Source organism: Aquila chrysaetos, chromosome 5 (genome assembly GCF_900496995.4).
Source record: "Aquila chrysaetos chrysaetos chromosome 5, bAquChr1.4, whole genome shotgun sequence".
NCBI lineage: Eukaryota > Metazoa > Chordata > Aves > Accipitriformes > Accipitridae > Aquila > Aquila chrysaetos.
Genome location: NC_044008.1, coordinates 17,229,609 through 17,243,349, shown reverse-complemented (window position 1 = coordinate 17,243,349; position 13,741 = coordinate 17,229,609). Strand labels below are relative to the sequence as shown.

Genomic DNA, 13,741 nt, shown 5'->3' with positions numbered 1-13,741 from the left:
ATTGGCACTCAATGACTTCTCTTAAATGGGAAAGTTCAAGCCAACTCAGCTGCTTTTAAATATTTTGGCAGTTAAACAACAGGCAGAGCTGATGAGGTGAGCCAGAGAGAAACTGCTAGTGTAGAGGAAGGAGAACTGGAGGACTACGGAGTAGTCCCAGGTAAAATCCAGGTTATTTTCTTTGCTTAGCTGACTTTGCAATTTAACAGATGTAGAAGAACTATATTTATGAAGCAGCAGAGTTAGCCTTCCCAACAAGAAGCAAGTCTGAAATTGGAACGTGCCACTTCTATTGCAGCAGTGTTTTCGTAGTATGAGATACTGTCTTGTGAATCCCTTTCCACTGCAAAATAAATTTATCATTTGATAAATGTAACATAATGCTGACACGTGAGCTTTTAGTTGTCATTTAAGGTATTGATTGAGAGAAATTAAATTTGACTTTGTCTTTTGGGGTTTAAAAGTCTTCTCTGCATCGTGCAGATATTTTAACCTTTCAATCACGTTTCCTTTTGTCACAATATCATATTTGAAAGCACTGAAGTTAATTTTATGGGAAACTTTTTTTCCCCCAGTTATTGCTGTTGACATCTTTGACAAGTCTAATTTCACGGGAGCTAGAATACCACGATTTCATGAGATTAAAGAAGATTATCCAAAAGATCTGGAGTCATCTGTTGTCTTCCCTGATACTTTGTTCAGACCTTCAGACAGGAAAGGTAAAACCCTTCTGCTGCCGTTCGGAGGGCAATTTTGACTAGCTCCCAAGGAGCATGATTAATCCTCGCGAAGCGGAGCAGTACTAGGGTGAGAGCGGGGCGACCATCCACACAAGCGAACATTATTTAGGGATGGAGCAGCTGTGCATACTTCTGAGGCATTTTGCCTGCCGGCAGTGACAGGAGCATGGGGGGCTGCGTAACTGGCTGTACCTGCCTGTCAGGTCTCGCTCGCGGCCCCTCGAACCGCCCCATCAGTGCGAGAGAAATGCTCTGCCTCCGTTCCCACCGGCACAGCATGGGGCGGCTGCCTGGAGCCTGCAGCCCTGCAGCCACCTTCCCCCGGTCCCTGCAGAGATGGAGGGAGGCGGTGTGAGAGGTGGAGAATCCAAACCTGGGAGCAGAGCTGTGGTATCAGAACTAGACAGTAAATAAAAAGTCTTGAGCTGCACAGGGACATGGGTGATGAGGGAGAATACTTGGGGAAATACTTGCTTCCCAGTGTCTCTGAAGAGATTGCTGAGAGGAACCACAAGTTACCGTGGGCAAGGGAAGAGAGAGAGGGTAACCCAAAGTGCAATAATTATACACATACCGTGGCTGAACATCCTCCGAATGGGGAAGTAGTAACACTTGTGAAAATAACACATAGTAATTAATAAGCTAATACAATTTTATGACTTTTTCCTCAGAAACAGGGGACCTGCTTGTATGATTTGTATCTTTTCTGTAAGAAAAAAGGGAACGTGAATTTTAAGAGATACTGCCAAAATTGAAAGGTCATTATATGACACAATTAGCAGGGAGAAATCCCATGTGACCAGTTGGTGTATTCATAACACTAGCTTTGCCATATACAAAGGCACATGCAATTTAATAGCATATGTATTGTTTTAATGTTCTCCTTAAATCATGCTTATGGTGGATATGCTTATCCATTATATACTTATGGATCTTCTAGCTTAGAAATGGCTTATTTTCTAGCCAGACTAAATGGTTATTCATGGTTCAATGGTTATTTGATTATCGGCTGTATAACTATGAAATATGCTAAATTTTTACTGAAAATATCAAATATAACATTAGTGTTATAAGCCTAGAGTTAAACCAACAGTAATATTTCTGTATCTTTGCAAAGCAAAATAAACAATTTAAATGGTAGCTCCGAAGTTGTGTGGAAATAATTTAATATTTGTGTTAATTCCATAGCAGTGCCTACAATGAAGCCTTCAAATCAAAAATTATCCTCTAAAGTGAACAGTGATGCACTAAGCCCTGAGAGTGCTTTTGCAAAGAGAAGGAAGCGACACCCAGATGACTCAACACATCATACCGTTGCCATGGTCATTATATACCGATCCCTGGGACACCTCCTGCCAGAAAACTATGATCCTGACCGAAGGAGCTTGAGGTAAACTTCAAATCTGTTTGTGAATTGTGCAGATCCCTTCTTCCACTTGCTCTGAGTGTGCAGGGGAGACAGAGCTGCTTTTATACTGACCAAATGTCATCTGTGCTGCAGTTGTCACCGCAGTACTGTCTCTTGTCCTTCTCTGGCACACTGTGGGAGAATAACCATGTCAGTAGTGCCAGAAGCTTTTGGAAACACAGCTGTGTGGAAGGCAGATTCTACTACCTGCTTCGCTTTCTGAGTGGAAGTGACTGGGAATCTTTTATTTTCAGAACCTACCAAATCAGTGCTTTGCATTTTAATGTTCAGATCGCTGTGCAATTTTTCTCCTTCTGCAGACTGCCAAATCGCCCTATTATTAACACACCTGTAGTGAGCACAGCCATTCACAGTGACGGGGAGCTTCCTCCCAACTTGGTGGAAAAGCCCATCATAGTGGAGTACGCCATGCTGGAAACAGAGGAGAGAACGAAGCCCGTCTGTGTCTTCTGGAATCATTCCATCACGTATGTCTCCTGCTTGCTTTAGGGCTGTGCATGGCAACTGTCTCAGTAGCAGAGAAGTTCTGCCTGGGAAAATAATTCTGGAGGAAAACCCTTTTTGCTCAGTTTATTCAACTGGCAACTGATTTCTGGTGGAATAGAGCCATGTAGTCATTTCCCACCAACCTGAGAAAAATGAAAATAATCATCATAACTCCTCAAACAAAGGGTTAGCCATGTGGTTTTTAACAAACACAGTGCCATCATGTCTTTCTGCAGGGTTCAATTTCACCCAGCAATAATAAATCCCACAATCTCCTTGTATTTGCTTCTGATTTTTGCCCACAGGTGTGTATCTGGACAGGCATAGTCCGATGCCAGTGCCTGAATTCATGACTCGTCTGAGGTCCCTAAGTCAGGACTCTCATTGCCCCATGCCCTCTTTTTAGGACAGCATCTCCAGGAGATGATTCAGTTCTTACATGGACTGAATCTTCTCCTGTTACACTGCAGTGACTATGGACAGAGTCCATGGCAAGCAGGCAGCCACCCTTGATGCCAGGGCCAGTGTAAAAAAATTACAAAACCAAGTCTTCATGCTGGTATAAAGGAGGTCTGAGGTTTTGCAGATAAAACTATATGAGTAAAGATTATAAATTTTTTAATCTCAAATTTTTAAATCAAAAGTCAACCCAAAGACAGTTGCACTGATAAGAAGCAACTTACCTTTCATTCCATCAACTATTGTGGATTTGCTTTCATTTATTTTAGTGAAAAATTGGTGGGAGAGGAAATACTTTCTTTGGGACCTTAGACCTTTTCCAGTTGATAGGAAGCAATCGTAATAGCTAAGCAGAACATAAGGAGAGAGTATTTGACTCTCTAGGAGGGAAGTGTGAGGGAAAAGATGAAATATTCTGAAAATGGTTCATTTGGGTCTTTTGTATTCAGTAAAGTTAAAGATACAGACATATTTTTCTTGAAAATGTGAAAAATGTTAAGAACTGTGTATGCTTGTAAGTGTTTTGTTGGGTTTATGGCACTGTGGAAACAGCACAGTCCTGTTGGAGATATTTCAAGAGTGTGGATAAAACAAAAGAAAATGTGTTGAGAGGTAACTACATGCTCTGCATGTTATGATTTCACAATATGGTAACTATCACATATATAATGCAATTTTCAACCATAAAACCAGGTATATAGTGAGAGGATATTGTCGGCCCAGGGTATGAGGAATAGCTGTTACTTGTTTCCTAATAACCCAAAAACTCTAGTAAACCTATGGAAAAATCCATTAAAAGGCAATATCCTGTGCTGGAAATAAAAGAGCAAACTAACCTAGGAAATGTTTGCCTCCTAGTCAAAAGCTTCAGGAGATTATATCATTGAAAGGGTCGAAGAAGCAACAGAAATCTGTTATGTTCGCAATAATAAAGTACTCCATTTGCCTGCATGTAAAGTAGTGTACTTGCTTGTATGTAGAGATGATTCTGCCAATTATGAGGGAATGGCAAGTCCATTTTCATAAATTTTTAAACATTGCATGGGCTTGAATAACTCATTAGTTCTAAAGTGATTCATCTATTAGCTATTTGCTGGCAACTTCAATGGCATTGTTGTCTGTGTTACGTCTTCCTACAGCCACAGTTGAAAAGCAGCTCTTAAACTGCATGTAATGAAAGCGTTTTTAAAAAGTGAGTACTTTTCAAGAGAAAGTTATATTAAAACTTTTTAATAAATATTTTATTGCTGAATGAAAAAGGATGTCCTGTCATAGCTAATTAAAAACTCTTTCGGTAACTACAAGACTATTTTTGTTACTCGTTAACTTCAGAATAGAATAATTAATATTGATACAAAATAATTTCTGAAGTCACTGGAGTTAACCAGGGCTGCACAGGGAAGAATTTTTAAGTGAGCAGTTCCTCCCCAGTGTTAATACAAGAGATCTCCTGATATGAAATATTTACTGGTTTTAACCTTTTCTTGTGTACTTTTCAGAGGAACACTATAACAAAATCATATTATTGCTGAAATATATTTCACATAAGAGCTCTACAAGCAGTGTCTAGATCTAGGGAAATAGACATGGCTCAAAAACATGTATCTCTCTGTGATTTTGGTATTTTTTACCTTTGTTACAGCCAGTTTGCTCTGTGCAATTGCTTCCCCATATTGCTTGTGTGGTCACTGACCCAAAAGCAAACTTTTTTTTTTTTTAAACTCAAACCACATTGTTATAAAACCACCAAATCTGGCCAGCAAAGCCAGCCGTCATATCAGAAACTACTTCAACTGTAGGCTTTTTAAGTTGATGATACTCTTTCAGGCAGGTGACAGCTATAAATATTTCTGTCTTGGTACTTACAGTCGTCTCCGGCTGCAGAGCAAGAGCTGCCCTGGAGAGCAATAGCAGCGGGAGGTGAGGCAAGATCAGAGGACGGCTCTCAGAAATGCCTTTTTTCCCTGCAGGATTGGTGGGACAGGTGCCTGGTCCTCCAGAGGATGTGAGCTGTTTTCCAGAAACCAGAGCCATATTGCTTGCCAGTGCAACCATATAACCAGCTTTGCCGTCCTGATGGACATTTCGAAACGAGAGGTGGGTGATGTCAGGCTCATGATTTTTGAGGGCTCTTGTTTTCGAGGGCTTTGGTTTTCAAAAGCTTTGATTCAGAGCCTGAGCTTGAGCTTTGAGCATGACTCAGAGCATCGTCAGTGGATCAATCCCATGTTGCAGTGTGTCAGGAGTGCATTGCCCTGTGACTGCCAGCACTCATCATTGGGTCTGCTGAAAGGAGCTTCTTACCTGGTTAGTGCACCCTCTGGGTGCTGCCCCTACACACTCGACATGTTGAGTGACTTAAGAGGTGGCATTGTCCACTCCTGTTAGTCCTAAAGCAAATCTGTATAGTAACTCAGTAGTAATGAAAACATTGACATTGCGAGTAGTAGATTTGATCGGAGGGAAAGGAAGGAAAAACTCCCAGAGGTCCTGTTAGTCTGTCTTTCTACAGAATGGGGAGGTGCTTCCTCTGAAGATCGTCACTTACACAACCGTATCCATCTCGCTGGTGGCTTTGCTGATCACCTTCGTACTGCTGGTCCTGATCCGCACACTACGTTCCAATTTGCACAGTATCCACAAAAACCTGGTGGCTGCCCTTTTCTTCTCTGAGCTTGTCTTTCTTATTGGAATCAACCAGACTGAAAACCCGGTAAGAGTTACTCTGCTTCTTGCTAGAGTTATTGTCAAGCTTTAAATCAGGGGGTTCATATTGCAACTTCTACCTGCTCCCATCTGTTTCACTTTCTCTTCTTCTTTACTTCTGCTTGGCCTCAACAGTCATTTGAAAAACATCAGACTTTTAATATATTCTTGTGTGTTTTATGTGATTAATAGCAATGCCAGGAGATAGGACTGTATCTTATTTTCAGAGAATATATGACAGCAGCCCTGTTAAAGGCTTGTCCCAGGAACTGAACCCTGAATACTGATTTCTTCCTTCCGTTCCATCAGTATGTTTTCTGTCTTGCTTTGTCTGTTCAGTAGGAGGCTCTCCAGTTTCTCCTGCAGCAGGTACCTCACAAGCCCAAACGGCTTCTGGTGTTGACTGGTAGGTTGTCAACTATGTGTTGCTGTGCAGGTGCTAATATGCATGTTGCACACCCACCATGGCCATTCTGGAGAAGCCACTTGCCAGGCACGGGACAGCTTGCTACATCCAAGAATCAGTAGGAAACCTGTCGCTTTGCTTTGTGCCTTCCAGGCACAGTGATTGTTGGCTTCAGCCCATCATATCTGTTGCCAAAGCTTAGTGCAGGCACCTCGAGCATTGTGCGTGTCAAGAAACCCAAGCTATGAATGGACTGAAAATGAGATATATGCCACACATGAAGTGTGTATGTTCTGTACCTAGGACCTCATTGCTATCTTAACTATGTAGCATTGTATGTAGTATTGCTGCAGAGTCTCAGTAGTACCCATCTCAAAAGTCATGATTGCCATGCAGACGGGTAGGAGACAAGCAGGCAAGGGCTCCAGCACTGCCAAGCTTCACAGTCGCCTGTACCAAACAGGCACTAGACAGATGGGGGATGACATGCAGTAAAAAGGATGTCCTTAACAGATACGGAAAATATTCAAAATGTTAGCGTAGGGATTATCTGAAGACTCTGAAGAAAATTTATCATCTGGAAATCCAGTACTGTACATGTTTCAATCTAAATTTTGAGAGGGAAGTAAAATCTTGAGATGAAAACACACACACACAAAAAAAAATGAACCATGCTGATTCCACATTGTCCAAGCAGCAGAAATGGGAGAGTATGCCTACATTCAATGAGTATCATCGCCGTTATGGTAATTACACCGTGGTGTCTAACCACACAGCCTCACTTGCTATATAACTTAAGCTGAAAGAGTCACACTGGGTTCTAATATCCATTTAGCCATAACATACATTTTAGAAAGTATCTGACCTTGTCTAATTTCAGCTTCCAGTAACTGAGTGCTGTCAAGACCTTTTCCTAGGAAATTTGAGAGACCTCTCTTATAAAAATAATCTTCCCAGGAAGCCTCTGTTCAATAGTATTTCTTTTGGAAAACTAAATAAAATTAAGCTGCTTAAATACTTCAATTTCTAAGATTCAGGTTACTCTGCTGCCATTTTGCTGGGTTTTCTTCCCCCATTTTACCTTTTGAAAAACTGTGAATGCTAAACTGGATAAAACTTTCCAGCTGGTAGTGTCACTTCCAGTCCCCTATTCCAATATTCCCCTGATCAGGAACTCCGGTTCCTTATCTGCTGCTATGGTGAGATCTGACCTGCCATCTGGGATATGGTCTCGTGTCATGTGTGACCCATGTTGTCTTTGTTTCGTAATAAACAAGTTTGCATATTAAAATAACTTTGCTCAGATGAACTCACCTTGCCAACTGATCCACAGCACTCCATGTAACTTGACCTTTCCCATGCCTTCTTCAGCACACCACTCATTCTTCACTGCATTTCACTAGCAAGGAGTTTGTACTCTTTCAGTTCTCCAACATGAATACTGAGGAGCAGGGGGCCAAGCCCACATCCCTGCAGAATCTTACCCAAAATTATGCAGTAAATGATGGCTCCTCATTTCCAGATTCCTTTCATAGTATCATGAAGCACCAAGCAAAGCTTTATAAGAGTAGTAAACCAGTTCATTACAGCAATACGACAAATACTAATGGTCGTACTTGGTGAGATTGTTCTCTTTTGCTCCTTCTTATTTTCATGCTTTGGGGCTCATGGTGTGATCGTGTCCTGTACTGTTACCAGGACTCAATGAAACACCCCAAACCTTTAACCTACTTACAAAGATCTTTAAGTTACAGAATATATTTCATACGCCAGAAAGCCTCTCCTTACAGCCTACCCAGTCAATTTGAGAAGTTAGGAGGGCTGTAAGCCGTGTCTGCTTGAGACAATTATTCATCTGTCCGTATGGAATGAGAGTTGTCTAACGAGTCATGCACTGATGAACATAAAGAGGTAAAGAATGCTGGAGCACAAATAATGCTGCGCTGCTTGGCATCCAGCCTGCCTTTTATGGGTTTCTGTAAATTAACAGTCACATTTCTGGGTGAGGTTTTAATCTTTCCCTGGACTATTGGTAGAAAGTGATTTATTTTCTTTCTTTTTTCTTACCTGAAAAAGGTAATGTTCAGGGCAGCAGTCTACTCATATGCATGTGCGAGTAGGAACAAAAAAAGCCCTGCTTACATAGAGGGAAGAAAGGTCTTTTATTTGGTGAGCTACATTTTCAATAACACTTGGTGTTATAATAAAGCTGATGCAGTAAGTGAATCCAGAAAGTTGGCGGTCTTTGTATGATTCCTTCACTCAGCAAAGTTAAACAGGGAAACTTACATTTCTGAGCATTATACCATGAAAAAACACTAAAAAGTCATGCCAAAATCTGAAAGGGGGGTCAGTGCTGCATGGGAACAAATGGTTCCAAAACACAATGTAAAACATTTTGAAAGAAAAATTGAATGCTTACACAAAGTGCTCTTAATTCAAGCTTATCAACAGATCCTTGGCAAAATCCTTTGCTTTGCTTCTGAAAGGAGAAGGTTAATGGCGAGATTTCAATTCAGTTGTCAGATGCTTGTGATCATTCCTGTTTTCAGCCATCAAACTGTTAAGTCGGGAGGGAAAGCTGGTTACCAGATACTACAGAAATGCAACTCTGAAGGTGAGAGGTTTCAAGGTGGCCATTCGGTCATGAAGATGACTTCAGCTACCAATTTGCCCACTGTAGCTGTTACTCCTAGTCACACTAAGGACCCAGTCTCTTTGTTTTCAGCAGGTCCTTCATTTTTGTTGCTCTCAGCCTGGCAGAGCTGAGCGGTCCACTTTGTGCTGCTGATACAGGATAAAAACCAAATCCAAACCTGAGACTGGAAGCTCCAGATCCCCTTGTTCCTAGCCAAAGATGTGAACTACCCAGCCAGCACTAGCCTGCTTTCTTTTTGTCCTCATGACTTCTGTGCCTGACTGCAAGTAGCACAGCCTCAAGAGGAGGGTAGAGCTGAGCATTTCTGGACCCAGAGTATCCTACAGCCTGGCAGTTAGGGCAATTTTCTGCAGTGGACAAGAAGGGGGTTAACACTCCTGCTCAAGCCAGGTAGAGCCTAGAAGCCACTCTCCCGCTTTGTAGTCAAATACTCTGATTTCAACATTAGGCAAAAGATTGATCTGGGGAGTAGGTGGTGACCTACTTCTGGCTGCATCATTTTAATCCAATGGTAATGGCCAGGCATCCTCCATGACTTGTTGAAATATAGATGTGCAAGGTCTACAGAGTTCATCAGTGAAGGGCAGAACTGCAAGTACAAAAGAGATGGCCACTGCCTTACCCCATGGATGCATCCATGCTTTTGCTTCTCAATTTTATTTTATTTTTTTAAAAGAGTCCCAGGAGCTGTAGGTGGAACAGACCTTTTCAGACGTATGACACAGACACATGGGGAAAAATGGTCTGCTGATCTGATCTTAGATCATAAGATCACATCAAATTTTGCCTGGTTTTGAGACAGACATTTCATTTAACTGATAAGAAAATTCCTTAGAGAAAGACTGGATTTCTTCGGTTAAAGTCTACAGATCATCCGTTGCTCATGTTCAGCACGTTCACTTTTCCTGGGCTGAAGCTTCATGGATTTCTGTCTCCAGATGTGAAGTTTTTCAGAGCAAGAAGGACTTTCTTGGGGACTAGTCTGAAACTGAAGATCTAAGATCTTCTCATACCTCCCCTCCACCTCTGCCAAACACAAGGAGAGTTTCTTTTTTATCTACTAATATCAAGCACAACACATGGTCTACTTTAAAACAAAACAAAACTGTACTGAAATAGCACACTTCCTTGGAGAGAGGTATCTATCTCTCTGGAAAGAATGAAGTAGCAGAAAAACCCATAGCATGGCCCTTGATGTGGAAACGGGAGACACTGAGTCAGTGCAGGGCTGAGGGTAGCCATTCTCTGGAGCAATTTGTTGGCTTTGCAGTGAGACCGGTGTAGCTGATGCAGTTAAACACAGTGTGGCTGAATTCAATGTACTGGCATTGTGCAGGTGAGACTCATACACGAGGCAGGGCAGAGGGTCTGCAGCCTCCATAGGAGCATGCCCACCTCCTGCTCTGCACCAGAAGAAAGAGCCAGGAGCTCTGCCAGCCCCACCCCTCCTGTGAGCAAAAGGAGTGTGGTCAGAATAGCCAAAATCCTCACCTTTGCAGCAAATATGCACAGAGAAATTAGCCACAGAAGGTGGAGGGCAAGGGCAGTGACCAAACTGCATGTTGGGTTGATAGGGTAAAGCTGAACCAGGCTCAGAACGGGCCGCATAATTTAAAAAAAAAACAAACCACAAACTTTCACAATACTAACAGCTTTTCTGAAACTCTGAAAAACTTAATTAATGGCAGTATATTTGTTCTGCCAAAACCTTTGTATTACACTTGCCTTTAGCTTCACAGGGGAGCCGGTAACTCACCAGATTGTGATTCAGAAGAGCAACTCTAATTTCCCTGCCCTTTCCCTTCTGCAGTTTGTGTGTACCGTGATTGCCATCCTCCTGCATTATTTCTACATGAGCACCTTTGCATGGATGTTCGTGGAGCAGCTCCACATCTACCGGATGCTGACTGAAGTGAGGAACATCAACTTCGGGCACATGCGGTTCTACTACGTTGTTGGCTGGGGCATTCCTGCCATCATAACAGGTACCCTCAACCACCCCAAAACAGCTTCGTTTCCCTTCCCTGCCGTCTTCACTGGCCAGATTCAGGAAAGTTATCCTATCCGAGACAGCTATGGGTACACTCAACTTCTGCTGTCACTTCAGTGTTTTCCTGAATGAGGGCAACACCAAATCATGTCTAGCAGAAGTCAGCCTGAATTTGGCAGATCTGTGTACGAAATGTCTGTTGCCCCAGTTGTTGAAGTGATATGACGGGTTTACAATAACATAAACACAATTGCACCCAGATTAAAAGAGGACTTGATAACATTGCTAGGGAATAACAGTATTTTTATTTTAACAACTTCGCTGGTTGCCTTCACAAATTTTCTTTCCCTGTGCTGGTACCTCAGGATATGGACACATGGTCTCTCGGGCAGGTAGCTGCAGTGGCTTCAGAAGCGATGCTGCCCACAGGACATTACTGCCCTTCACTGGATGTTCCCATTGCCTACCCTCGACCAGCAGTAAATGCTCCCCGAAGGGGCTTTCAGCAGTTCTGTTTTACTTGGCATAAAAACAACCTAGGAATACTCAAGCAGCCTTTTACTTCATTTCAGATACAAAGGCAATAACTTCCAGTAGAGGAAAAGTAATGAAAAGCTGGAGGCAGTAATCTTTTAAACCGTTCCAGGGTGATCCACAGGAGCACATCCATCTCCGCCCTCACCATGCCTATTTTTGCAATCAGACATTTCCAGTGCTACCCTAAGCACATGGTGCTGCGTTAATTCAGGCAGACAGCTCCTCGGGAAGTGCGCTTTGCAGAACAGTTGGAACAGGGTTTTTTGGTTCAACTATTTCAGCGTATATCTGTTGCCATATGGGAAATCAGATCATAGGCAGACAGTTAACTTTTATCCAGTTACTTTTATTTTTACAGATGACAACATACTGTCAGCAATGACAGAGGTTTAGATGTCTCTCAGATCAAACAAATAGCTATCACTCATATACACTTGGAAAAATATTATGGAACAAGTTAGACTTAAAAATATATGGTTTTTTTTTTCTGTGTGACTTAAGAAAGTGTAATACCAAAACATAGCATAGGTTAGTACAGGTTAGTTCTCTCTCTGGAGAGCTGGTAAGTTTTTTCCATATCACCTTGTGCATAAATAATTTCTACTTCTATCAATTTATCCAGAACACAGTGGAAGGCAGAGTCCAGAAGGGTCTGCCACTCTAGACATATCCCTGGCATTTTAAATAGAAATTGTCCTTGAACTTCTAAAATATTTCAGACCTGCATAATTTTTATCAGTACATACAAGACTACTGCAGGATATTCAGGAACGTTTAAGTGCGATCAGATAATTGGCAGCGTCGTTTCTGGTAGAAATTAAGTGTTATCATTAAATAGCAATAAACAATTTGCATTTCAGAACACATAACTCTTTAGAAGAATTTTGTCAGACGGATTCTCTGTTTCATGTCTAGTTTCTCTCTGGAATTTGAAATTAATTCAGACCTTCTCAACAGCAGTATTGTGCAATCTAAATATTACAAGGACACCATTTTTACATTTTGCTACTTAGATATTGTTCTCTGTGATATAGAACTATTTTACACTTTTAAAACCACAAGTTATGGTTCCAGGTTGTCTCGTGTAATTTAATCTCTGAATCTACTGAATTTGCAGTTCATTTAAATGAAAAGTCAGGTCCCTATTACTGAGCAAGTCAGAGGATTTTTTTGAAACAAAGGATAAAGAAAACTAAGCCTAGTTTGCTCTTCCAGGTTTAGAAATCATCTGAAGAGAAAATTATTTCATCATAAATAGCACAATGTGGGATTTCTTGCCCCTGGATAACTTTGTTACTGTATATATTTTAAATAAGCTTCTTTTATAAATTTTAAATTCTAGTATCTAAACAGTAAAAAGGTTTCAGCTTCATAACATCCATCTTAAACACAATTTCTTTTTGATTCTTTATGAGAGAAGGATTGTGTATGTTTCTTAATAGTGGAAGAGTCTAGATATGGGAAGGAATTTTAGTCCTGGACATCCAAAGGACTGTTTTGTTTTATTTGAAAGATAAATATCTAGCCCATTTCATCTTTATCATAGCTATCCTGAAAAAAAAAAAATGAACCTACAGTAGCAGTGGCTTTACTCTGTTTTGTTTATTTATTTTTCTATTTTCCATGCTCAAACTGACATTCATTTCAAGCTGGGACATAGTGGTCCTAAGGCATCTGTGATGGGACCAGGCTACTTGCAGAGGGAAACCTTGACCTTTAGGCAGGGGAGAAACTTAGTAAAACATTTACATAGGGAACACTCCAACAGGGAAGAACCACATTTAATTGCAGCATAGAAAAGCAAATTGCCATGAATAAAAGTAGGATGGAAGTTGGGAGAAGGCTTACAGCCATCAAAAGAGTGTGGATCTGGAATATTCCTCCATGGGGAGCGATAGTAGAACATTTTAAACTTGCTTTAAGCTTGCTCATTTTAAAATGTAGTTTGATCCACCTAGGAGAGGGATTTTATGACTTCCTTGCCTCAGGAGCAAAGGGCTGGATTTGGCACCGAGCAAGACCCCTCCAGTTCTGCGTGTCTTCATGGCAACACACTAACCAGTTGGCATATGTGTGCAGTAACTGCTTTGCCATGGAGACTGCAGTGCTCATGTTAAAACAGGTTCTTACGTAGCCCTAAAACCAATATCCCCCAGAAAATAGCACTTTCCAGATCTGGTATTTGCTGTGAATACTAAGCGAGGCGATGAGTCAGGAGAGAGGTGAGGCTGACCCACAGTCGCCTGAGTCACGCGCAGCTGCTGAGCCCGCGGGAGCTCAGAAGGGTCGAAACATGCCCCTCTGGCAGCACCTCCCCACGGCATGCTCT

At 41.6% G+C, this 13,741-nt stretch overlaps 1 protein-coding gene across 6 annotated transcripts in view; it reads left to right on the top strand.

Annotated features, from left to right (window-relative positions):
- The window catches only part of CELSR1 (cadherin EGF LAG seven-pass G-type receptor 1), a 178,097-nt gene that overhangs the window by 146,499 nt on the left and 17,857 nt on the right, over nt 1-13,741 (top strand). For 4 of the 6 annotated variants that reach the window (XM_030015556.2, XM_030015553.2, XM_030015554.2 and 1 more), the window contains exons 20-25: nt 576-719; nt 1,929-2,130; nt 2,469-2,636; nt 5,085-5,211; nt 5,627-5,827; nt 10,696-10,870. In XM_030015556.2, coding sequence (XP_029871416.2) covers nt 576-719; nt 1,929-2,130; nt 2,469-2,636; nt 5,085-5,211; nt 5,627-5,827; nt 10,696-10,870 — 1,017 coding nt within the window. The remainder of the gene's footprint in view (nt 1-575; nt 720-1,928; nt 2,131-2,468; nt 2,637-5,084; nt 5,212-5,626; nt 5,828-10,695; nt 10,871-13,741) is intronic. The other 2 variants (XM_030015551.2, XM_030015555.2) reach the window with 1 other exon arrangement.